Here is a 27,886-nt window from a genome sequence, read left to right as displayed (position 1 = left end):
CGGATTTAATTCGACTACGAGCGAAATTTTAGCATATTTTAACTGGGCTATTCCTTCATTAGAACTATTGCTAGTTTGAAAGCTTTCATCAAACAATTCTGACAAATAATCTCAGTCCTGACATTTGACAGTTGATTATTCCTCTGTGTTTTACACGATCATATTTTTACATATTTTGCCGTCGTCCGGGGTCTCGGGCTCGAGTCCCGGTGCGGCTCCTAGCGGGAATGGCTGTTGTCGATGTAGTGTTTCCGGATGGGCGCCAGACTAGCTCTGTTTCTAGTCGATAGGTGGGTCGTGGGGTCGATTGCCCTGCGTGGCCCACTAGGATCGTCGGCGGTGTTGCGTGGGATATGAGGAATTCCCTACTTGGTGGTGATTGGGATTCGTATGTTTAATTGATTAGGCGCTGAAGTAGTGCAACAAATGACGTGCGTCGTTTATTCATGCGACTGTGGGTTTGGTGTAATACCGTTGATTACAAACCACATCGTACAGAGGGTGACGTCACACAATACAGAAGTTACACAATTACACAAAGTTAGTCTGAAAGTTACGTAATAAGACGTGGCACAAGTTTACCAAAAATGTTACATGATGAGACGTTGCACAAGTTTACTGAATGTTACTTGGTGGCGCGTCGCACAAGTTTACTAAAGACGTTCCAGATTCAAGACGTCGCACAAAATTACTAATTATTACGTATTAGCGTGGCACTAGGCGGTTCTGAGCCTGGTTACTCAAAAGAGGGGTGAGGGCGATTGGAGGCGGCCAATCCCGTATATCAATGTCTCAAGGCGGTGTTCGCGTCCACTGTAGTGGAGCGCGGACCGCAGCTAAATTCGTCCAAGTTCCCTTACGGGGTGGTGTTAGCGCCGGGCCGACTGATTTTAGTTCAAGTTCTGTGGTTCGGGAGGTGGCCCGTGCCGTATACTGAAACTACCCCGCAGACCAAGTGTGGTGCAGGGGGTTTTAAAAGTTATGCGGCCGGATTAAGTCCTGGACCGAAAATTGGACCGGGTACGCACGGAGAGATAAGTAAAAAGAGGTTTCGAGGAAGTGACTATAATTACCAGAAGTGAGTTCAATGCAGACAATGGATGATGTCTCTCCGTGGGACGTGCGTCCGCCCCGGTCCACGAGTCGCGCTGTACTGACGTCATGTCATGGCGTCCGGCCGAGGCTCAGTGCCCCTCGCGCCAGGGTTGACCTCATTACGTTATTTTCTAATGTAATACGTTAATAAGAGAATTGAAGGGCGCTAAATTCCTACATTAATTATTAAGGCTAAATTAACATTTCTCATCCCTTCTACAATTTAAAGTTAGTATGTTTACGAATTATGTCCTTTAAATTATACGTCACACCAGCGACTGTTCGTCTATTGCCGGACTGCTCTGGTGGGGTTAATAACGCAACACAAGGGTTTAATAATTATGTCACATGGGTTAATTAACTAATCTGGGCAGAAGGCCACCAGGGGGACACTCACACACGTGAGTGCCCGGGCACTCCTACGTCGCACTTTCGTTAATCAACTTTTAATTTATACGTAATATTGTTTAATATTCTGTGTTTGTTTTTGCAACATGGTCGGCTGTAATGTCTGTCTGTTTATTAGGGGGCCACGTTCTACCTTGGTTGCTGGTGGCTCGCCTGACTCGGGTGGGCCATGGCTAGGGGCGCATTCCGTTAGCGGGGTTGAATACTGGCGGTTGCAGGTCGGGCTTTAGGGTGGCCTTCGGTCGGACGACGTCAACGTGTCCCTGCTCCTGAACCTCGAGGCGTGTGGGACACCTGAAGAGCCCACTGCAATGATATCGCATGCTAAGGGAACCGAGCCTAGCCCTACACGGGTCACGTCACGCCCTGAAGAGTGTCTCCGCCAAGTCCACGTGCTCACATCACGTGGTGGCGCCCACTCCGACAATTAATTTGTTCGTTCCCTTACATCCCTAGTCACGATAAAACCATGAAAGTAGTTGTGCAGATTGTTAACAAAATACAGGCCCATCCTCTCCAAAGACGACTCTTCAAAGATTTGCTGGATGAATTACAACTGCAGTATGGAGAGCTACTTCTGCATTGTGAGGTGCGTTGGCTGAGTAAGGGCAAAGTTCTTCAATGATTCATTGAACTGCTACCTGCCATTACAGCAATTTTGAAAGAACAGGAACACTCCATGGCAAATCTTCTTGAGGATGCAAGGTGGCTTCATAATTTAGCTTTCTTGGTTGATCTCACAAAAAAAACTCAATGATTTGAACATTAAACTTCAAGGGAAAGATAGGGAAATGTTTGAATGATATCTGAAGTAGATTCTTTCATTGAAAAACTTAAATTTTGGGAGAAAAGCCTAAGAGGTGGTGATTTAAGGCAATTTCCTACCCTGAAAGCTCAAGTAGAAGCATTGGAGACACCATATGAAAGAGAAGAACATGTAAAACTTTTCTCATATTTGAAAAATGATTATGACTCCAGATTTTCAGAATTCAAAAAGATTTCTCTGATATCCCAGTTTGTCTCTTTTCCATGGGCAAACCTGAATCTTGAGGAGTGTACTTCCTCAATGGAGACAACGTTCAACATTGATAGAACTGCTACAGAACTCAAAATTATTACATTGAAAAATTACTTGCGTGTGAAAAGTGTTGCAGAGCCAAAGACCTGTTGGCAAGTCATTCCTCAAGAGAAGTATCCAGTGCTCACTGATGTTGCACTTCGAGTGAGAGCCTTGTTTGCTTCAACGTACCTATGCGAGTCTTCATTTTCCAATATGAACTTCATCAAAAATAAGTATAGGAGTAGGGTAACTGATGAACATTTGGAATCATGCATTCGTCTCAGTGTAACCAGCTATTCACCAAACATCAAAGCTATTGTTAAGGAAAGTTCCTGCCAAGTTTCCCACTAAGTGGAGATATTTTTCAATGTTATTTTAATTTTTAGTGTTTCGTCTATAACTAACAGACATCATTTAATTCAGTTATTTCTATAATTATTTATTTATGCACTGTAACCATAAAAAGTAGGGTATTTTAAAACGACCAGGAAAAACCAAATAGAAAGACTATTTTGTAAATGTGTGAAAGTAAACTTGTTTATGTACAATCAATAAAACAGAACAGTAGATCATTTCAACATGTGGCGACTTAACAGTAGATCACCTACATTTCCAGGTTGTCTACCCCTGGCGTAGGTGAAGAGCGTACCCGACGCTGAGAGCGGGCCAGTGGCGAGTACTAGGATTGGCAAGGGGGGGGGGGGGGGGGGAGTGGGGGGTTAAAATCACTCCTCACATGGGCAACGTCACAGCCCTGAAAAAGTCTCTCCCAGGTCCGTGCCCCTTGCACGGTGGCACCCAAACATTAATCTCAGTACATGTATCAACGGGAACCCCCGCTTAGCATAAGGACAGTTAGGCCGCGGCCATGTCAAAATATTAAATAAAATAAAAAGGAATAATAAATAAAACATTATTTCTGCAAGACTACGTAACTAATGTGATAAAAGTGTTTTTCCTTAATATAATTTAATTCTTCTTGTAAGTTGTTTAAACTGTAAGTAGCAATCAAAAGCAAAATTTTTAGAAAATACCTCAGTGGTATAAGCATTATCAAAAGTATAATAGCACAACTAAAATTGCTTTAACAGCTGCCTGTGATAAAAAAAAACCTTTATACATGACATTTGTAATTATTAATATCAATTCAAATTATGAATAATGAGTTATAACACTACCTCCTCCTTTTGAACCTTGTTTATCATAAAATCAATTCAGTTCTTGGTGTACAATAAATAAATCTGAAAACTAAATTTAATGATAAAAAACAGATACATGTTTTTTACTGTCTGTGCTGTACTGAAATAGCTATGAGCTGCATAAAATAAAAAAAACTACATCTAACCATCTGCTATTCTAGTTTCTTTTAGATTCAACTTTTTTTTTGTTTTATTCTGCAAATAAGATACTCCAGTCATTCTTATGTCAAATCATGGTATTAGTTTTCAGTCGGAGCTTCTGTTGACTATTACCATCGATGAAAATCTTCAGAAGTAAGAAACACGAAAGAAAGAATTTGAGTGACACGCTTCCCCTACAACCCCCGGGTACCCACGTCATGTGACATCTGTTGCAGCTGCGAGGTTCGCCAGTACACAGCATTCAAAAATAGTATGAGTGAAGCAGTCTAGGCCTTTTCATCTATGCCTTAAACAAAATTCAAAAATGGTCTAAATGGCATAATTTCAAGACACGGTGTGCAGCTTTTCAACTAAGCTCTCTTCAACTTGCTAAACGAGCAGGTAATTCTCAACGGCTTTAAAATACAAATTAGTAAAATTATTTTGAATAAACATTACTCACAAGATGTTTCCAGAACCTTTCTACAAGTTTTACAGATACAAGTATTTTTACCATCACTCCTGTCAAAAAATATATTACATTCACCTGCATACTTTAAAATTGTTGCTTGTACTGGGAATAAGATAGTCACCTTCATGATCAAGCTTGCGTGCAACCAATATTACGTCCATTATATCTCATTATTAACATCGACATAAATCAGAATGATATTGCAGAATGTATGGATTGATATTTCACCAGTCAGGTGCAAAAATTATCAACTGTTTGTGAGTTTTGATGCCAAACAAATTGAACAGCCAAATATTGTGTTGGAACTGTTCATTAACACAAACAGAAATATTGTTAACTTACCATTTCCAGCAGAAATTTGTACTTTTAATACACAGGTCACATTTTAGAAAATTTAATATAATTTTTAGTGCATGAAGGGGAAAAAAAAAGCATCCACCACTTCTAAAATCCTAACGTAAATATCATTTTCGGACCACAAAAACCTTCACATCTTATCAACAATGCAGCATAATCATTTGTAACAGAAATTTAAAGTTTACATAACTTAATACTGAACTGTAAATTTGGACACGCACAATAACATGTTGATACTACCAGGATGGCTAACTGATATCAGAAATTTTCATCGTTAAAACATATACAGATAGTTCAAAAATATATTTCTTTATAAGTAATTATTGCATTGCTTTAATAAGTGTAAGATGAACCAAATATTTCAGTTAGTTAATACTTTAAAGTTTTCTCAGCGCACAACAAAACATGCTTTTTTTATTTATAATCATGTCACGTTGGCCAAAAATAATTTTAAATTGGAAACACAAGATTGCCACTGACGTTTGTTACCATAAATGATGAATTTAAATTATTTTGGAATTTTTTGGTGGAGAGGGAGGGGATTTGTTTTACTGTAAAAAAATTAAGTAATATTACGTCAATCATCATTACACCAGTGTTGAATGAAGTCACAAGACTAACTGTAATTCTTGGTAGTGAAACCTCTATTTAACAAGTCTCAAGGGACCAAAATTTGTTGTGTTTGTTGTAAAGGGGTTTGTTAAATGGAGGTTTCGCACGATATATTTCTAGTCATCATAAAGCTTCACATAAATGGCTAGAACTGACTTTCTGACTGTTTAATACGATATGAGGAATTAAACATGAAAAAGTACATAGAATACACTTGTTTAATGGCCAACCATTTGATGCTTGGAAATTATCAATTCCCATCCCCAGTGCTTCCTGGCGTGCCTTTTCTTGTAAAATCGGCCCAGAGACTATGTTTGATGCCCTAGCCTCCATTAGCCAGTCAAAAAGTATCTTGTCCAAATCATCATTTTTACAAACTTTCATACATTTTCGATTTGTTCCTACCAGAGAAGCGTTGTTTTCGATCTGTTCCCAGTTGGATAATATGGTATAAAGTGTAAACGCCGGGATGTCGAAATGTTTAGCTATATCACTTTTTTTTTCCACCTTCATCAACTGCATTTAAAATTTCTAATTTTATTTTTACGTCAATCTGTCGCCGCTTTTTAGGATTAGAATTCATTTTACAGTAGTACCGTGTTGATTTCCATAACTACATGTGGAAATAAATAAACAACAGTGAAAACTGAAAAAACGGAAATTGTACTACACCATAGTTAAAAATATTTGCGTGTGCACATCTTTAACCATAGAAACACAAAATATACTAGTTGTTCGTCTTGCCAGAGCGATTGTACGAGAGGTTTCCGCTACTAGCGCTAATTGTACCCGCCATTTTGAACAAAGTGTGGCATGTATACACAACGTGTGTTATCCATGATGCTTTGTTTATTTATTGTCTTCCGCAATGGTGCAAATTATTTTAAGGTTATACGCACGTATTTTTAAGCAGTGAATGCAAAAAAATTAGTGAATGTCTTGTAGGATATGTTTATTTTTGTGTGTTTTTCAAAAGCGGCAGTTCGTTGTAAAGGGAATTTCACTATTTCGGAACAAATAAAATTCGGTATTTAGAGGTTAAAACAGCATTGATCTTATGGAGGTTCGGCGGGACCAAAATTTTATTTAGTTGCATGGGGTTTTTCGTTAAATAAAATATTAGTTAATGGTGGTTTTACTGTAATAGCTTCAAACCGAAATCGACAAGCTTCAATGCAACTTCAGACTTTCAAGAAACTTTAAACATCCCAACTGTCCAATGTCTCTAGAGACGTGTTTTTACATTAAAATTTTTCATATAAATATTGATGCATTTAATAGTACTCGTGCGGAAAGAAAAAAAAATGACAAAAAAATAACTGACAGACATCAACACTGGTACCGACAATAGTCCAGAAGAAACATTTAATAGAAACTTGAATCACATATATTCCCAAGTTGTGTTTTTTAAAATTTGGTGCAGCACTTATTCAGAATATTTTTTGGCTATGGTGTAAATGTTAGGGGTGCAAAGCTTATCCAAGTGAATACAACAGTATTCTTCTTTCAGACCAAACGTAAACAAGTGAGTTACCTTGTACCAGTGTCACTGTTCCATACTTCGCAACCGAACACAAAAAATAGATTTATCATTAAATAAATACTGTATTGTGCTATTAGGTTTCATATACAAGTAAAAAACATAAAAACTGAGTAAAACAAACACATTATCTAATAAAGATGGAAATTGTTTTAACAAAGGTGTCCTCAACATGAAGCCAAGTAGTTATAATCCAAAAGAACTACTTAATTTACTGTAGACATAAGAGATTTTGTAAATTAATAAACAAAATTTCCATTCAGACAAAAGTAACAGTGAGCTTATATAAAGCTGTATCGTAATTGTTGTGTATTTTGGAACAGACAATTTTATTTACACCTTATTCGCTCCCTCATGTTGACATATAGTACAGTTGTGAAAATACAATCGACACACAAGACCACACAAGAGTTCTATTCATTTAAACCATAGTACATAATGTGTGTTACCATCAGGCCTGTGCGCCACTTTCCATGGATCAATACGAAGACAACTTTTCCTTTTTCAAGAACCACAGAAGCAAAACCAACAATTCCACAGACTACAATATGCAATGTAAATAATTTCACACAATTTATCTTGCATAAGCTAGTCACTAGCTAAATGCAGTCATATGATGCAAAACATTAAACAAAATAATAGAAAGTATATACTCTGTTCTCCAATACTGACACACCCCAGTAAAAATGTTTATAAATAACTACATTACAAGTTTGGGCAACCTCTGACCTGCTGTGCAGGACACATGACATATGAAACAAGATGAAGGATGATGAACATGAGATAGTTCAAACTCATAAGTTAAAACCTGAAAATTACTGACTTCAGAATATGTATTAAAAACCCAAATGAGCCACACTATTACAACACTGATTCTGAAACATTATAGTTGCACTTCACTTTAAAAATTGTTAATTTGTTAAGCAATTAACAGAGTACTGTTATTGAAATAATAAAACAATTCTTTACAATTAATAAAAACATGCAGTTTGGAGCAAAGAAAATGACTGGATGTAAGAAACATTAAACCAGACGTGGTGTACAGCGTGCTGCCAATGTGGTTTGGTGTGTTAAAACAGCTCTGCAACACCAACAAATAATGAGTCACTTAGAACATCAGTTCGAAACAGTTTATATTTTCAAATCTCTACAGGTAAGTATTTAGTACTCCATGATCAAATACCAAAACTGAGAAGGTCTTTCAGGTACGTTGTGCACAATGAGATTCAACTGTATTTGCTAATTTTTATGCAAATTCTCTAGTATCCATCGTTCACTCACAACTTTACATGAATCATAAAGAAACCATGTGCTTAGCATACAGTTAAATAGCACTAACTGCAACTAACTCAGCACCAGCTTGTTCAAAAAAAATTTGGTTTCCATTCAACAACTTAACTTTTGACCTGTCATGGGCACCGCACAGCCATCAACATGATGATCAGCTATTTCAAGAGCAGATACAAACTTGCACAATATAATCAAACTCACCAAAAATAACTATAAAATACATTATGTATAAATGCAATTTTTTAAACAAATTAAGATTTGCATGGATGTATACAAAAGTAATAATTTAAGCTTTTTATTTATTTTTTGTTGATTCAGTTACATTAACATAAAACACAGTAAAAAAACTAAACCAAAGTTAATGTAGTCATCATTAGACAAGCATGGGTTTTGTTTTAAAGCATAATGCACAAGCCATATAGTGATTTTATTTCAGTTTGTGAAGATTTTCCTCGCATGAAACCTAACACAAAACAAAACAAAGAAGTGAATGGTCAAAACCAAGTTTTATCACATCCTAGTCTAGATCTCGAGTGTCTGGAATGGGGGGGGGGGGGGACCCCCCATGAGTAAAAACAGAAGCAGGAACAGAAATATTCAACCAAAGATATTTTTATTTTTAGAATAAACAAAAAAATATTATTTTCAAGATTTCCAAGACTAAAAAAGATATTTGTTTGAAATGTATCATATTAACTACTTAGCAAAAAAAATATAGAACTAATTTATGGTAAAAATAAAATCCCAGTGCTTCAAAATTCCCAACAGAAATTACAAATGTCCATCACAAGATGATAAAATCCAATTTTTTCTTTTAATTCATAAAATATTACAGCAGCCTGTTATTGGTCGCATGTCGAACTGTGTTCGTTATCAGCCCCATAGTCTACATGCTTTTTTTCTCTACGAATAACACACAGGTACAATTTTTAATGTTTTCAAATGTACTTTACACATGATTTTAAAGCACACAATCCTGTAAACTTCTTTTTAAATGTACTCAAAAGTTAAAAATTTTAGTGATTAAAAAATGAAAACAAATGAGAAATTCCAATTTTGTTAAAACAAATGGTAATAAATGTTATTTAATCTTTTAGATGACTCATGGTAATGACATGCACAACCTTTGAAGCGACAAAAAAGTTTGATCTTAGCAATTGCAGTAGATCCCGGGCTGTTAAATATCAGGTAAAAAAACACTGCAAATTTGTTTTCCTCTGACAAAAAATATTTCTTTTAAATCAAAATTCTACACCTTATACAATAAATATATTTTTTTTTGTAAAATTTGAATGCTACTGATAAAAGTGATAAAATTCTCGTGTAACAGTTCAAAGCTAACATGATTAAAATTTAATTTTAAAGCACAAATCACAAAAAAGAAACAGTTCGAATATAACCGTTGTAGCTGTTTATTGAATTATATAGCACAGTGAAAGCTTATTACCTGCAATTTGCCCAGTTGAACATTTATCCACACAAAGCGTCGCTGGTCAACGATAAAGTCCGTTAGCCGGCTTCACGTGCATGCCCTGGTTGATACAACACAACTCCCGGGCAATACATTAACACAAAATCAATACAAACGCGACGACGTACAATAAAAGCTACCTGTGACTTCAATAACTCAGAAAACATATTAACTTAAAAAAATGTTAAGCACGCATTCGGAACTTTCACATGCAATTACTTGTTTTAAGCCTGGTTAAAGACATCCTTTTTCTTTAACGTGTCTAAATCACACATCGGAGACTTTGTAAAACAAGGCTGAACCCGCTTGAGCGCACCAAACCAGACAGACTGCCTGTGCATTTCCATTCACACGACAGTGGTCCAACACCGCGCGACAAGGTGCAACTATCATCGCCAAGCTGAGCTTGCATGCTGTAAACTGCAGTAGTATTCTCGCCTGGCGTAAGTAGGTGTCCCCAACATGACGGCTTAGAAGTGACACCCCCCACACCTAACAGCCAGTACCTGTCCACAACACCTCTTTACAAAGAAGTTCCTTCTAATTCTTTTTTGTTATACATCCATTTAAATTTTTGTTTTTAGAAATTTCTTATAATTAGAGCCAAGACTATGTTATAAAAAATCAAATTCCATCATTAAAAATAATGTATTTAGTGATTACCATCATTCAATAAGTACATTTCAAGCACAATTATGTTGATAAACTGCTTCAATAATTTGTGGTACAACTTTTAAAATGTTTACATAAAACAATACTACATTATTCTGATGAGAGTAAGTTAAAAAACTGAAACTATAACCTTAAATATTCTTTTGTAATGTTCCTTAGTTTATGATAAAATTATAAAAATTAAAAAAAAAAAAAAAGCATAGCTAAACATTTTTTAGTGCAATTTCTACAGAAAAGTTTTGATAGCTTTACATTATGCCATTTTCCATGTTATAGTTATTTTTAAAGAATTATAAATAGCGTTATTGGAAGTTATAAACTTGCATAACATTTTAAGCAGTCTGAAAAAAACTATTTGATTCATGGTATGGTTTGAGTTAATTTGAGTGCCTACATATTTTCCAAATTTAAATTTTACTTTTTGTAACTATTACTATCTTATTACTTCAATACTATCAACATAATTCAAAAAATCCACATGCACTTTATGACAAAACCAAAATAATTATACTTGCACATTTCTTTAAGAGATCTCTCTGTGTACCCCTCCTTAAGTTATGTCTGTTTGGAATCTGATACTGACTGCTAATATTTTTTTTTACTTTGTAAAAAAAACCTCATACATAGAAACTAAACATTTTTTTACTTAGTATAGAACATTTTAGGTTTTTTTTTAATAAAAGCATATACTAAATATTTATATCTTTTTTATTAGACAGAATGAGGTAATAAGAGATGAATTTTGTGTTTTGCCTTGCATTTCGGCATTATGCAAAATATCGACACACTTCGGTGTTTGGCGGTGTATTATTATATATATTTGATATTAACAGACCAACAATTAAAAAAATCTCTTTCAAACAATGGCAGAATGGACAATGCAAATAGAAACACAGACTAACCACAAATTAGCTGATCAACCAAATCAGTGAAACTGTAAACAAAATTTAATTTACACAAAGAACTTAAAATTTATCTCATGATAACGCAATTCAATTAAACCTTATTGTAAATCTTTGGCATTAAAAGAAGCGCAATGAAACTGACCGATAAATCCTACAGATGACAGCAAATTAAAAGTGTGTCAGTATTGTTAACAAGTGTACACTTTACAAAACTCTTACCTTTTCTTAACTGTATTTCAGATTCACACATTTAACTAAGAAAGCACAGACCTGATGTGCACATATGACTACCAGCTTGCTCCAGCCAGTTCCACGCACAGTGTCTCACAGGGAGCGACCGGAAATATATAACTACTTCGAGAACAGACTATCCAAATTATAGTGTAGTTATAGAGTTTCTCATGTGCAACATGAAAACATGTCTGAAAACAAAGCCTAGGAAATCCAAACTGTGTGTTTGATGTCTGGTAACGAGTCCATCAAACACCATATTCAAAACAAATGTATGTGTTCATACAGTAAAAATTTTCATACATTTATTGAAAAATCAACATAAAATAATTTTACTTGAAATGTTCACTAGCAAAGAAACTGACAATAGTTGGAAACATTAACTATTTTATTCCCTCACAAACAATTTCATGTGATTCATCATTCACCGAGGCCTGACAAGGCAATAATTAAATTACGTTCTACACCCACTTAGAAAACATTCCAAACGTTAAGTCTCACTTGCCAAAAAGACAATCGCACACAATCCAGATGGAAATGCATTTCAGGTTAGAGTCTCTACGTTATAAATTTTTGCTGCAACATGTAATGATCCAATAGCCTAATTCGTAAATCATTTTGAAACTCCAAAACTTCACACAGGTTCTATGGTTCCAACAGTCATAAAAGTTTGCCTACAAAGGATGCCCACTTTGTCCAAACGTCTGTAAAAGCTAGGTAAATCACAGGCATCAATCCTCCAGCTCGACCACAAAACCTTAACCTACCTATCGACACACAGTAGCTAATATTTACAGTTCATTACATAAATTATTAAAGGTCTAGGGAAATGAAACAGGTCCTACTCTTCACACACAGATAAAGCTACACGAACATCGACGCACGACGACGGCCACTTCAGTCGTCGGCCAGCTTCCGGCGCTTTTTCGACGGCAAGTCCTCGGCGGGCTGGGGCGAGCCGTCAGAGTCGATCTGGCTGATCTCGAGGCTCTTGCGTCGACGCAAGCGCTCCTTGACGGCCGTGAGAGAGTCGTCGGCGTCCGCCTTCGCGGGAGAGTCGTCTAGCTCGATGACCTGCAGCTTGGCGCGCTGCAGGCGCTGCTTGAAGCGCTTCGGGCCCGGCGCGCACGCCACCTTGGTGATGGTGATCTCGCTGCGGCCCTGGCCGATCACCACCTCGTCATCGCTCAGCTCGATCACGTCCACGCCCGAGCGCTGGCCCAGCCACTCCAGCACGGCGCCCGTGGCGTGGCGCCGCCGGCACGTGGGGCACGCGTCTAGACGACACAGGCGCACGCTGCAGCGCCGCAGGTGGCGCCGCTTCACGTGGGCCGTGAACTGGGCGAACCCTGTCGGACCGTCAAACGTGGCTTCACAATCATCGCACTGCCACACCTGCGCACACACCACAACCCGTGTCAGCACCGCGCTGCGACGCTGCCTCCCACTCTCCAGCACGCTGGCTTCCCGTCCACCACACAGTTACCTTTCCTGCGGGATCTCAAACAATGGCTTTTGAGTAGATAGGAGGCAATAAAGATGTCTCTTTGAGGTGTTTGTACAGTTCACACAATTGGGTTGAAATCTAAATTTTATTAACAAAAAAAAAAAATTTTTTTTTAAGTTTTGAAATTAATGTAAAAATTGAAGGCACATCTTGAAGGGAAACTCTAGAACCAGACACAAGTGAGAACATGTGAAAGAAATAACAGTTGAAACAATAAGCAGTTAGAAGTAATTTATTCCTTCTTTCAGAAACATAAAACTTTTTGAATGACTGTACACTGAAAAGCTTTTGGCAATAGTTTAAAATGATGTAAGTAGGTCTAAGATGAAAAATGTTTGTTTCATTGTGTAAAAACTAATAATTACTATATCGTGATTCAGTCTAAAACTCATGGATTATAATTTATGTTTGTTTTAACTAAAATGTGGGTAAAAGTCTGAGCTGTCGAGATGAACATCGCCAGGGGGTGAGCGTGTGCTGCATCCAGTTTCTCACCTGTCATGCTGTTTTACATCAGATATCTGACTTTTTTTTTTGCGCAGTTTAAAGGCCACTAACTATTATGGCCTATTTGTAGGGACTCCTGGATATTGTAAGAATTTAATTACCTAAAGCAGTGTTAAAATAAGTGAAATGGAGTGCAAAATTTCAGTATTAAACAAAAAACCTAGTTTGTGTAAAATAATATTCAGTGGAACTTTGCAAATACTAGTACCAGATATTATGAAACCTCCGAAATTACAAAAGTTTTGTAGTGCACTATCAAGTTTGATTATGTTAATCACACAAAATTTATCTGGAACTTACGAGTGACTGAAATGGCATATTAGCAAGAGTGTGCGTGGCTAGGCCAGGGGACTGCCTGCTGTCTAGCAGCTGGGGAGAGGGGAAGGAAATGGGCCAGAGTTTCTGCATGCCTTGTGGGAATGATTATGAGCTCAGATTTAAACCAGATAAGTGTATCACTTGGTACAGGCTCCGCCAGAAGCTTCCAACAAACTGCAAGCTAAGCATCCATGGCAGCAGGAATGGACGTTTATATGGAATAAGCTATCGCACACACCCTTTGCATCTTCAATAAACAAGTGAACTTCATTTATTGTGTAAAAAAAATTCGTTTATTTGTATAAAAACCTGAATAATTACGAGAAAAAAAAGTACAAATTCACTTATGTAAGTATTATAAAAAATAGATAATTTTAAAGACAATTTTTAGCCTATTGTTTCAGCTTGCTATTAATATTTTTGTGTTCTGCATGTCAAAATTAATTTTGTGTAGTGTTTGTTCATTCAAAAAGTACATTATGAATTAGTACATTGATTTTTAGAATTGCTATAGTACATAACCAAATGATACCTTGGCAAATATTGAGGAAAAAAATAAATGGGTAAATTTGTACAGTAGTTCTGGGAAGTAATCTACATATTTACCAATAAATGTTCTTTTAGCAAATATAATTTTGTCACATTGTTTATTTATAATACTGGTTTGGGTTTTATTAGTTGTGTTATTTTCAGGGATATGCTGCCTACCTCCATAGCAGGAACAGAGGAACGAACTTAGGGGGAAAGGATAGCTATAAGTCTACCTAAAACACATCGCAAAATTTTAATCTAAATAAAGGCCAAAGTCACATTATTTTACTATATGAACAAACAAATCGTCCAGCGAGTTTATTTTTCAAAATTCACTTTGAATACCGTGATATACATTTAAAAAAAAATTGAAAAAGTGTGAGTATTTACATCAAACTTTTGACATGCTGAGAGCCATCATCGGATCGCATCTGATTGGCAAAAGTTTACGAATAAGACACATGTTCGCAACCTTTCAAAAATAATGATCAAAACATCTTCAAAACTCCAGAATAAATTTTTGTTTCTAACAATAGGGGCACACTACCACTTCATTATGATTGAATGAAATTTCCATCTTGGACAAAACATTCCACAGAAATTTGAACACAGCCTACTAGCAAAACTTCCATGAAAACAGCCAGCGCTCTGCTAATTCTTCCACAGAACCATCCAAACCAACTGCCATGGAAGACCTATAAGGAAACTTCCATCATGTGATGGGGCCTTGTGTCTATCTTGACAGATTTTGGTGACGCATGAAATACGTATTCCATATACCACTCACTTTGCCATGAGCCGTAAGTTTTCTCGGAGTGCTCCGGTATAAATAAACCATTATTGTCTCATAGGGTCGCAGCAGAACGATCATAGAAAGCCTACTGTGTTCTGTCTGTGCTATTATTTTTTTGATGTGTAAACATCGGTATATGGCATTTTTTTTCTGTCCCATCACAGTAAACCTGTTTTTATTCACAGTTAATCCATAAATAAAATATTTACCAACTGGTATATTAAGATTTATGTATTAATGACAAAGAATTTTACTGAAAATATTTAGAATATTTGTAGTACTCTTGAAGCAAAATTATAGAAAGCTGCAAAGAAATAACTGCAGAGATTAACACCGGTACCAAGAATGCTAACTGTACTTTAGTTAGCTCTATCCGCTGTATCTATAGGACCGCCCGAGTGCCTCATTGTACTGAGAGTTTTTAACAACAACAACAACCTATGAGATTCCATGCAGCCAAGGCAAATTTTGTTCCAGTTTCTATTACTTTACATCATAATGTGCAATGATAACGACATATCTGACACATCTACCACCATTAAAAAATAAAATTCAAGAGGCAACCACTGTACAGGTTGCATCAGAGCCTCTGAGGGAATCCAATGTGTGGTTTTCATGTAACTTAGAGAGTTTTGATTACTAAACTCATAATAAACATTTAAAAGTTTGATGTTTGGCTTTTTCTAAACAAATATTTGTGGTAATGGAATTTTAAAAGAGAAAGCTGAACACTGCATAACACTAAGTTGTAATTTGAGTGATTTTTTTTTTGTAGACTATGATTTTTACTATTTCCCTTTTAAGAAGTATTTCCTGTTAATAAGTTTTTTCATCCAGTCCCTTGATAAATGTCTTAACATGGTTTTACTGTATATTCATGTTAAATGTTTGTCTCCTTTTGTCAAAATAAATTTTATATCCACATGATCAAAAATATTTATTCAAACAACCATGTAGGGTGGAACTTTAGTTGGCTTTTTCCATTTATTTAGGCTAGTTTTTCTCTCTCTCATTTTGGGAAGGTTTTTGTTTATAATTTACACTGAACATCTTTTCCGGACCATTTTCGATTTTCAAAACGAATAAAATAGGATTTTCACGTTATATGAAACTTCTGGCAGTAAATTATCTGTGGAACATGGACCAACAGCCACTATGAACTCTGGTATTCCTTTCAGAAGCAGCACCTGAGCTTACGCAGGGAGGATGGCAAACACACTCTCTCCTTGTTTTTCCTTCTTCCACGCCACTTACCTCCCCTCCTTGACCGGGAGTTCTCTTGGCTATCTCGGACCTACCATGTTTTGTCACGCAATCATCGCACATTTAAGCAAAAATCAAGTTTGAAAAGTAGGGGTGCAATTATTATGCAACAAAATAATTTTTGTTAGTGTTAATTTTTTCATAAAAACAAAACAAGTTGCATGGAAAATACCTTTACTTAGAAATCAGAATATACAAAAGCATGGCAAACAAATTTAATTAATTATTCATGCAACAAAAACTTTAAACTGTGGTCCTACAAGAGCCGGAACTATCTTAGTACACACTAGCCACAAAAAAATGCAGGCTATCAAATGTGTTTTACTGTGCACGAGACAGACCACACATTGCATGCATTTGGCAGGCTATCTTTTTCGATATTCAATGGCATGCGCACACTCAATACGGGCATCAACGTAACCAAACAAAAATATTTTCAACTAGAGATGGCTACATTTTTACACACTACACAGCAGCAATGAATAAATAAAGGTTATAATATTAGGAAACGTATTTAAAAGAAATTTAATACATCGGACTACTTCGTACTTGTGTTAATTAAGTAAGTAAGCAGTTAATATCCAAACAAAAAATATATTTAAACTTTAAAATACAGTATTTTACATGGAAAAAGAAGTTAATGGGCAACATCTTACATGGGGAAAAAATAAACATATTATGGAAAAAATGGCAAAACCAAAACATTTCACCTAATTGGCTGGGAAATCAAATTATGAGAGTACATATTAAATGAGTTTTATTGTAATTACTGTATTTTATCATTATAACTACCACACTGCCTGACAGCAACTTTAAAACAGATTGCTGTTGCATGTTGCTTTGCCCCGTGATCTTCGGCAAGGTCATGTTTACTTCTGACATAAAATGCTTGGAATCTAACAGCAAGACCAAAAACTGCGACTTTCATGAAATAAAATTGTATTTCCAAATTCTGATACCCTAAATTAACATTGCGACGATTATGCGATTATACATGGTAGAACATGCATCAGACTATTTCACTCCGCATTCACGTTTAAAACAAATACATTTGCACACACAAAAAAAATTAAAGATATCTTATTTTATTTGTAATTAAGTTCCCTACAAATTTTATTCTAAGCCTTTTTTTTTTTTACTACAGCACACAGTTTTTGAGACATGGTGTAAAATAAAGCTATTTTTGGAAGTTTCAGAAATCTGACTTTCAATTATCCATATTTAGTTTTTATAAGAAGGTACTTGGAGTTATGAGGAAGTTTCCTGCCACTGACAACTCTAGTAGTAGTGAAGTTCCACTGTATACCCAACTTTAGTTCTAAAATTTTAAACATTCGTTTAGGCCTTTTAATTCTTGAAAATTTGTCTTCGATAGCCTAAGCATTAAAACTAAGAAATTTAAAATAAAATTTAAGATCCAGAAACCGCCCCCAAAAATATACAAGATTTCATCTCTATAACCTTCATTATTATTTAACTAAAAAAAACCAAAACCACTTACTGCTAAATCATGCACACATATTGTAGGTACTAAATAAAGCAGTAAACTAACCCTTATCATTTGGTATAAACATGGTAGAAACTTCTAGATGTTATAAATCAAATATAAGGAAGCATATACCGAACATTGTAAAATTTTTTGTAAATAGCATTTTTAAGAACTTGGTGTTAAAATATTTCAATAGCCATACATAGAGACCTAAAACTGGCGGTGTTATTTTTGGCCAAAAGCTGTATTATTTTTGCCAAAAAGCGGTGTAAGAAAGCGGTGTAATTTTTTTATCTGAATAATTAAATTAAATAGTTGTCACTGTATAGGCTTAATATTTGTTACGTAATTAATTTTTTTTGTCATAGCTTATAATTATCCTAATTTAAACACACTCTTTACATTTGCTTAAACCAAAAGTACATAACATCGCTTGCACTAATAACGTGGTCATATAAAAATTTGCTTTGCACCAAGGTTTAAAATAATATTAAAATGTGATTCCAAGAAAGATTTGAATTTTTTTTTTAATTTCAGCATGTTTTTACAGTAATAATTTGTTTCATAAAACATTGTTTCAGCCAAAGTTTTAGATGAAGTTAAAAATTTATACAATAAATTATGAGAGATTTTATAGTATATCTATGAAAAAAGTAATGAATATTTTTAGTAGAGGTGGGATGATACCACACTTTCGATACTCGATTCTGTGTTGTTTTTTCAGTTCGATACTTTCGATACTTCGATACTCCAGGGAAAAATATTTTCCCATTAAGTAACAATTATTACAAATAACATAAATTAGTTTTAAACTATATAAATTAAATCTATCATACCAGCACAATGTCAGATTAAACTTAAATACATAATGTGTAAATAACTGCATTATATTAAAGATATGAATTCATCATTATATATACAGTAGAACCTCGATGATACGTTCCCGTTTCATACATTTTTCCGTGTCATACGCCAATTAATTTTGGTCCCGCCGAAAGTACTATATTTACAAGGGTTTTCTTTCCCGGAACATACACTTATAAAATCATTAATTTCCCGTTTCATACGTTTTTACGAAGCAGAAAAGTCCTAAAATTCACAAATTTTTTGTTATATTTCTCCTGCTAAAATACGTTTTAATGCTTTTATTTTGAAAAACGTTCATTGTTTACCTTTGCAAACGTAAGAAAATACATTATCGCACCATAGATATGGATAGTATCAGGAAGACTGTGCACTTTGCTAGTAGCATCTATGGCCAGCACCAAGCGAGACTAGTGGCGCAAACTAGAAATGATTATGAAAATGGTGCACGCGCTTTACCAAGGCACGGATCTCATATTTTGTGCATTCATTAATCTTTGAACTGAATATACCCGTTTGTTATTGTTTTCTTACGATCGGATTGTTTTGTATTTTACGTTTCTCAAGTTAAAAGTTGATTGAAAATTGTTCTGTTGCATAAAGTTGTTTGTAAAATGAAACAAACAAGCAAAAATTTCTGATTTTCTTTTTACAATAGCCTAATTTTTTTTATTTATAATTTAGGCTTGGTGACTCCCCCCCCCCCCCCCCCCCCCACCCCATGAAAGGACTGCTTTACTTGATTATGGACTATATTTTACATTTTTGGTGGTTTTATTATATGTATATGTAATGATGAATTCATATCTTTCATTAATATAATGCATTTATTCACACATTATGTATTGAAGTTTAATCTGACATTGTGCTGGTATGCTAGATTGAAATTTTTATTATTATTGCCATTCCCTTTTCATACACTTTCCCGCATCATACACCATTTTTGTGCCCTCCGTTGAAAAGTGTATGACAGGGGTTCTACTGTACATATAATAAAACCACCAGAAATGTAAAATACAGTCCATAATCAGTAAAGCTGACATGAGAAACAGTGGCCTTACAAAATGTTTGAAGTCCTTTCTTGGAGGGGGGGAAAAGTCACCAAGCCTAAATTTGAAATAAAAAAAAATTAGGCTATTGTAAATAGAAAATCAGAAATTTTTGCTTGGTTGTATCATTTTACAAACAACTTTATGCAACAGAACAATTTTAAATAAAATTTTAACTTGAGAAACGTAAAATTCAAAACAATCCGATCGTAAGAAAACAATAACAAACGGGTATATTCAGTTCAAAGATTAATGAATGCACAAAATATGAGATCCGTGCCTTGTTAAAGCACGTGCACCATTTTCATAATCATTGCTAGTTTGCGCCACTAGTCTCTCTTGGTGCTGGCCATAGATGATACTAGCGAAGTGCACAGTCTTCCCGATACTATCCATATCTATGGTGTGATAAAGTTATTTTCTTACGTTTGCAAAGGTAAACAATGAACGTTTTTCAAAATAAAAGCATTAATTAAAACGTAATTTATCAGGAGGAATATATCTAACAAAAAAATTTGTTAATTTAAGGACTTTTCCGTTACGTAAAAACGTATGAAACGGGAAATTAATGATTTTATAAGTGTATGTTCCGGGAAAGTAAACCATTGTAAATATAGTAGTACTTTCGGCGGAACCAAAATTAATCGGCGTATGACACGGGAAAATGTATGAAATGGGAACGTATCATCGAGGTTCTACTGTAGTTGTATTTTGTACGATGGCGACTCAAAAATTAATTCAATACAAATGAACAAGCATTCCGCGGTATCGAAAAAATGTATCGAACTTACAGTTTCAATACTCAATACTTTGCGATACCGTCAAGTATCGAAGGTATCGATGTATCGAAGTATCGAAAATCCCATCACTAATTTTTAGTTTCAAACCCTGTTTTTTCCACACCTTGCAGTAATGGTTAGTTACAAAAAATTTCATTTAACAAAAGTTTTAGACAATATTTAGAAAGTTAAACAAAATCCCAGGTTTTTTTAACTCCTTGCAATAATGGTGTGTATCATCAAAAAATGTTTCAGACAAAAGTTTTCAGATTTACAAACAATTTTAAGAGATTCGATTATGACCTTATTATGGTAGTTATGAATTTTTGTCTTTCAACACTTGTTTCTTACACCCCTTGCAGTTCTGGTTAGTTGTATCTGTAATTGTTTCAGACTTAAGTTTTAGATAATGATTATACAGTTTGAAAAAAAAAATGGATTTAATAGTGAGAATATTAAGGGAGTTTGTTTTTTGACTTTAAACCGCTATTACTATTCACTCCTTTCAGTAATGGTTAGGGCCACCCAAAAGTGGTAAATAAAAATGAGGCATTTCATCATTATGAATAGGTAAAAGCTGTATAAAATTTTGTCAAAAAAAACTGTATAGCGGTGTTAAAAATCGGTAATAAAAATTACCGGTAAAACAGGTTTTTTTTTGAAAATTATTTTCTCCCTGTATTTCTTACACGAATACATATTTATTAACTTTATTTATTTATTTATAACACTTTATTAACATTAGAATAGCCTAATAAATCAAAGCAATTAGTATAGAATTTATTTTGTATTTATTTTAAAGTCACTAGTGCACATGGCTTGCAGTAAATAAAAAATATATATATTGCAAAAAAAATCGAAATAATGATACAATTAAAAATGTCCGTTGAAATATCTAGAAAGCATAATTTCAATGTTTTGGATTTTTAAACCAGTACGCAGGTATTAAATATCTAGCCATACGATGAAAATGTTCTTTCACTGTCCACATTTGAAACTGGTATCCACAGCATTGCTTAAGTTTGTGACACAAAGTTGCCGTGTTCACTTTGCAGTCCGTGCAAGATCTTGCAGATGTCAGCAGAGAGCCCTTCTTTCAAAACATTGGAAACTTGCATCTGAAGTGCAAGATAACCTTCTAGAAATTCCTTCTTCATAACAGCGTTGATGGTTAGAAGTGAACATTATTGCTTACAATATTTCAAGCAGCAAACAGTTTCCCAACAGTGCTAAAGAACTCTTTAGCAGTGTCTCTTTCCCTGAGGTTGTGTAGCTTGGCGACACACTTCACTCCCAAGCTCTTCAATTCATCTTTCATCTGACTTTGCTTGCCAGCTGAAGGGAGTTTTGTAAGGGCAGCAGATGTTTTGTCTCCAAAAATCCCCCTGCTAACCAATAAGAAGTTATTCTATAAGTCATACAACTTTGAATAGAGTTTATGACTAAGAGTACCCTCTTATCGCATAATCGTCGCACTCACGTAATCGTCGCACCCATATTTTTGGTCGTCAAAATTTGGATAAAAAAACTCTCACGTAAATGTCGCAAGATGTTATTGGTCCCGTTATTAGATTCCAAGCGCTTTGTGTGGGTATTTTTTCAGTATAAAACAATGTATTTTAAAATAGAAATATAATATTTATTGGGACATTACCTCTTACTTATTTTATGGAAATACGTACAGTGGAACCTCATAATTACGAGTACGGGATACGAGACCTTCGTTGTTACGACAGTTATGTAATGCACCGTTGACTACGTAAATCTAATTAAATTAAACCGATTGTAAATCTAAAAATAGACCAGCCAACACCCTTCCTTTCTTCTTTCCTTTGCTCCCTTTTTTTTCACTGTTTCACGACGCCGGTCTTTGTATCAGGCCATTTCATTCGAGATTAAATCAAAAACCGTTGTATATACAAAAAATTCCATAGACACACTTTCTATTCGTAATTTAATTTGCTACAACTTATATTCGACATGTTTTTATCACTATAGTGCACCAGTGCACCGTTTTCAAGTTACGATGTGAAATTAAGACTGTTTGGACGGTCCAGAATCTAACTTGACTTTAATTTTTTATATGTATTAGGTTATTAAGAGTACTCGTTAAAAGAATTTTTGCCACCGTTGTCAGCTCTCGTAGTAACGAGGTTCCACTTTAGTTGTCTGATGTGTGAATTTTCTTTTAAAAACCTTTTTACAAGCTTTATATTAGCTTCACCTGTTTGTTTGTCGACTGAGTGAGTGGCTCATCACTGTAAAATGTCCCACCAAATTCATTACGTTCGTTAGCCGAGCGGTCTAAGGCGCGCGACTTCTGTGACGTCAGCTTTCGGATTCAACGATCGTGGGTTCTACTCCCGGCCACGCCGAAAAAGAAATGTTTTTTTCTCGGTAAATTCTAAGATTATATCCATACATCTAACTGTAAATGATTCGGAGAGACTTTACCATTTCTTTGTGACGTTGCAACTCCAAATAGTTATCTCAGATGGTAATAGGTAGTGTCGGTAACTCATTTCCCTAAGATAATTATAGATAAATATAGTTTAAAAAACTAAAAAAACATGCTTTTAAAGAATATCAAACTAAAAAGTTAAAAATAAATATAGTTTAAAAAACTAAAGAAACATGCTTTTTAAGATTATCAAACTAAAAAGTAAAAAATAATTTTAAAATTTAATTTATGACAATAGTATATAGGCTAAGCAATACTAGTATAAATGAGAAAAAAGCATGGGGCGCTTAATATACAAAAAATATGGCACAAAGCGCCTCAAGCTTTTTTCTCATTTATACTAGTATTGCTTAGCCTATATACTATTGTCATAAATTAAATTTTAAAATTATTTTTTACTTTTTAGTTTGATAATCTTTAAAAGCATGTTTCTTTAGTTTTTTAAACTATATTTTTAAATGTTATAACCTTCATCTTTCGTCTGCGTCGCCGCGGTGTAACGCTTACAAAAATGTAGCCAGGGCTCGTTGCAATCATTAATGTTCGGTTATGTTGCTTCCCGTATAGAGCGCGCACATGTAGCCGAATATCGATATCTCACCGAGTTCATGCGACGCACAATCTCTGTTTGGTTATGTTGCTTCCCGTATAGAGCGCGCACATGTAGCCGAATATCGATATCTCGCCGAGTTCATGCGACGCACAATCTCTGTTTGGTTATGTTTAGGGATGGGACGATTCCAAAATTTTCAATTCCGATACCCGATTATCGATTCCTTAAAAAATCCTTTGATTCTCGATACTCGATACTCATCTAGTTAACTTAATATTAAATAATTCAAATTCCATTTGCAACAATTTTTTTTTCAGCTTTCAATACATATATGATGTAGCATACATCATAAATTCATATTTATCAAATTTGAGTACACAACTAAGTTATTAACATTAACTCATATAAATGTTTACATCATTAGAAGTTAATGGCTCACATGTCAAAGGGGTCAAACTAATCTAAAATTTGTTTTGTAATACGGAATAAACTATAAAAAAAAATTTTAAGCTTTCCTTGAGCAGTACAAATTATTTTCGTTCATACAACTTGCCAAACTTAGAGAAGGGTACAAATTAACTAAAAAATTTGTGAAATGAAACAGAAACAAAATTAAGCAACAACTAGAGAACTAGCAAATGAAAGTGTTGTACTTGATTGTGGTATTTCGGCGTTAAGTTACATTTAAGAAACACACACAAATTCATTCGTTGTTACTTCGGCGTTGTGGTAACGACCCAACAAAAACTATAAAACACTGACCAACTAATCATCATCGTCACACCATTCGAAAATGAATGTTTGTTTACATTTTTCCGCTTTTTGGCGCGATTTAAAATGCTTGTGCTGCCCCTTACGGCTGGGTGACGAAGTAAAGATAGTTCCCAAGGTCCCCTATAAGAGTTTCCAGAGCCTGTTACCTGGTTCGCCCGATCATCTGCTTGATTTTTTTTATATATGTTATGTGGCCTACAGCTTTCGCCAACGGCCAAAGGGTCATTATATTCAGTGTGAATCTCAATTTCAAGCCGTTATCAAATATCAGAATATATAAGGTACAACCATGCCTTACCCAGGACTCGAACCCACGACCCCTCGCACCGTAAGCCGGTGTGCATCCGACTACGCTACGGAGGTTTGCGATCATCTGCTTGATACTACGACGCTGTTCCAACTATATGCCAGCGCCCCCGGCTGACGTGGTATGGCCACTCACGTAAGGCTGTTCCAAACAAGGTTCGCCCAATCATCTGCTTGCTTTTGTATTTATCCGTTGTCGCTGTTCCAAGCTGAATACAGTGCCCCGAGCGGTGTGCGTAGGCTTTAAAACTTCGTGTGTTTGTCTTATCTATCCAAACATTATGCCGGAAAGGAAAATAAACGCCGTAGTTTTGCGTATTTTTACAGTATATTTTTGGGTTTAACATTATGCTTAACAGCGTGTGTAAGCTTTTGTTTGCTTTAGTGCATTTATGATTAATGTTCAGTGGCGGCCATGTTGCGGTGTTTGTTTACCAGTGACGAGACGAGGCTTTTACCCAGTATTTAAATTTCCCGTAAAAACATTGCGATTTCACGTTTTAATACTAAATTTTGTGTATAAACGCTGTTGTGGCGATTTCACGTAAAAACTGTATTTTACTGTGATTTAGCGTAAAAACTGAATTTTACGGTGATTTAGCGTTTATCGTCTAATCGTGATCGCGAAAAGAACAGGCCCCTACTAAAATACGCAGTGATAATTTTTTTATAAATAATTTTTGTATTTTGACTTGTGTATAACATCGACACAAGTTTAGATATTGTTTATTTGGGGAAATATGACTGTTATATATGCGTCTAGTCAGTCATAACCCCACTCAAAGAGTCTTTAAATAATTGTATCTGACAGATTTGCAATGTTGTGAAATGATTTTTTTTGCTACATGCGGGAATCGACTTTTATCATTGATTATCGATTATTTAAGTAGAATCGGTAGGTATCGATGAAATTGGGAATCGGTTTTCCCATCCCTAGTTATGTTGCTTCCCGTAAAGAGCGCGCACATGTAGCCGAATATCGATATCTCGCCAAGTTCATGCGACGCACAATCTGTTTGGTTATGTTGCTTCCCGTACAGAGCGCGCACACATAGACGAATATCGATATCTCGCTGAGTGCATAAAACACACGCTCTATGTCGAGTGCCGAGTTAACTATATCTGATGGCCCGCTCTCTTTCATGGAGTGTGTATGTACTGCGGCAATAGTCAAGCGTTCATTCGGCTTGCATTTGGATCAAAGATTTTGTTTTTCTATTTAAAGTTGAAAGGTGTTTTGTTGCATTTCTTATTCAATTACTTTTACTTTACGTTTTAAATAAACGTACTTTCCATGAATTGGTTTTGTTTTAATGAATAACTTTATCTAAGAAAAAAAAATTTTTTTCCCGCATAATTGTCGCACCCCTACTTTTCAAGCTTGATTTTAGAATAAAAAGTGCGACGATTATGCGAGAAAACACGATAACTACAACCTTTAAGGTCCAGGATGTTTTCTGCGAGTTTCTTGCCATGGTCCATGAGAAATTCAGCGGAGCACAGAATTATTGCAAGCTGGCAGTCACTTAAGTTCTTAAAAATAGTCTGTCGAAACACCACTATCTTCTCCATTTAGAAATTCCATTAGGTCATTATATTCAACGGAATGGAACCAGAAATTCCACCTGTTCGTAATTGGTGCTGGGAATATTTTGATATCTTTTTCTTGTTCTGGGTACTTTTGTTTCAGATGTGTGGCGTATCTGTGCTTTTGTTTCCTTGAATTCAAAAATACATGTTTGACATTACTAACAAATGTATTTAGCTCTGACAGAGAGAGGTTCCATAAACTTGTTACGAGATTTAAGTTGGCGCTCAGCATTGAAAATGAACCATTTTCTTACACAATACAACCTAGAAAGTGTATACACACTTGGTCATATATCATGCAGCCACTCACCACAGCAACTATATTTTCAAATTTTATGTTGAGCTGTGCAACAATTGACAAAATTGCACGGGAGCCTTCTGTGCCATTTGCACTGTCCAGTTATTTTACACCACCCACAGACAACTTATGGTCACTGGTACTTGCGAGAACACAAATTAAAATAATGAAAACACATCATCCCTCCTTGTCTGTAGTTTCATCAAATAGAAGAGCAACTTTCTGGTTTTCCATGGCTTTCTTCACCATGTCTGAAGTGGCCTCACCAATTTTGGGTAAATATATATCTCGTAATACTCTAGCAGTTGGAATATCTCCAGAACCTGTAATTAAAAAAGGAATAAATGTAAAGTTGCAACAATTAATTTTCTATAAAAAAAAACTTTTTATGGTATGAACAGTTTAGACTTAGGCAAACATTTTAATATTTTAGTCTTACCACAGTTAAACACTAAATGTATAGCTAAGCCTACTTACCAGGTACATATTTTTGAAGCCAAGCACAGACAGTCATTATCTGCCTTTTCCAGTGGTATGTTGGCATCTAACAACAGGTTCGTGAAGTCCACAATAAATTCTTGTTTGTTTTCCCTACTACTCTGCCCATGATCAATTGCACTAATAATGCTCAACTGATTCAGGGTTGAACAAGTTTTCGAATGTGCTTTTTTCCGTTCATAGGACTCTCCCTGAGCAAGTTTCTTGCAGCCACTCCACCTGACTGTCACAATAGTTGCACATCATTATTTTACTTCCTTCATCAAAAATAAAAAATCCATTACTTTTAAATTCTTTCACGCTGTCATGTATTGTTAGCAATTTAGGCATTTCGAACAATTATAAACCATTGGAATTATTACGACAAAGAATGTAAACACTCAAAATTCTCGCAACAGCGCCATTTTAGAATGGTGGTGACTTTGATTTCTTGAAAACATTAGGCTGTATCGGATGATAACCTTCGGTTCACAGGATATTAAGCCCCACCACCACCTATTTTGAAATTTACCCAAGTGAAAGGTTAGGTTGGTTCAGTGTAATAAACAACAATTATTTGTTTATTCCAGGAGGGTTGAGTAGGTATTAATAAGTTTCCATAACTAAAATTAAAGGTGGGTTGGATTATGTTTGCGTAAGTTATATATCCTATTGTGTTTCTTTTCACGATCGAACAACTTCGGAATACCTTGGAACTGTTCCTGTATTGCTCTTCCTTATGAGCTGTAGGCTTCCTATATCCGGACTGAAAAGGTCTGCGAGTCTATGGTCTAGTTTGCAACATAAACAAGGAAGATGGCGCGTGACTGTCAATAAAATATTTCACCGCGATTGTATCTTATGAATTTCATTT

At 35.3% G+C, this 27,886-nt stretch overlaps 1 protein-coding gene across 4 annotated transcripts in view; it reads right to left on the bottom strand.

Moving 5' to 3' along the window:
- Positions 1 to 6,929: 6,929 nt before the first annotated feature.
- LOC134540890 (dentin sialophosphoprotein) overlaps positions 6,930 to 27,886 on the bottom strand; it is a 55,769-nt gene continuing 34,812 nt past the window's right edge. For 3 of the 4 annotated variants that reach the window (XM_063383920.1, XM_063383921.1, XM_063383922.1), the window contains exon 9: positions 6,930 to 12,848. In XM_063383920.1, the coding sequence (XP_063239990.1) occupies positions 12,351 to 12,848 (498 nt within the window). In that variant the 3' untranslated portion in view covers positions 6,930 to 12,350. The remainder of the gene's footprint in view (positions 12,849 to 27,886) is intronic. The other variant, XM_063383923.1, reaches the window with a different exon arrangement.

Source organism: Bacillus rossius, chromosome 17 (genome assembly GCF_032445375.1).
Source record: "Bacillus rossius redtenbacheri isolate Brsri chromosome 17, Brsri_v3, whole genome shotgun sequence".
Classification (NCBI taxonomy): Eukaryota; Metazoa; Arthropoda; class Insecta; order Phasmatodea; family Bacillidae; genus Bacillus; species Bacillus rossius.
Note: the sequence above shows the minus strand (reverse complement) of the source record. Positions and strands in the feature narration are given on the sequence as shown.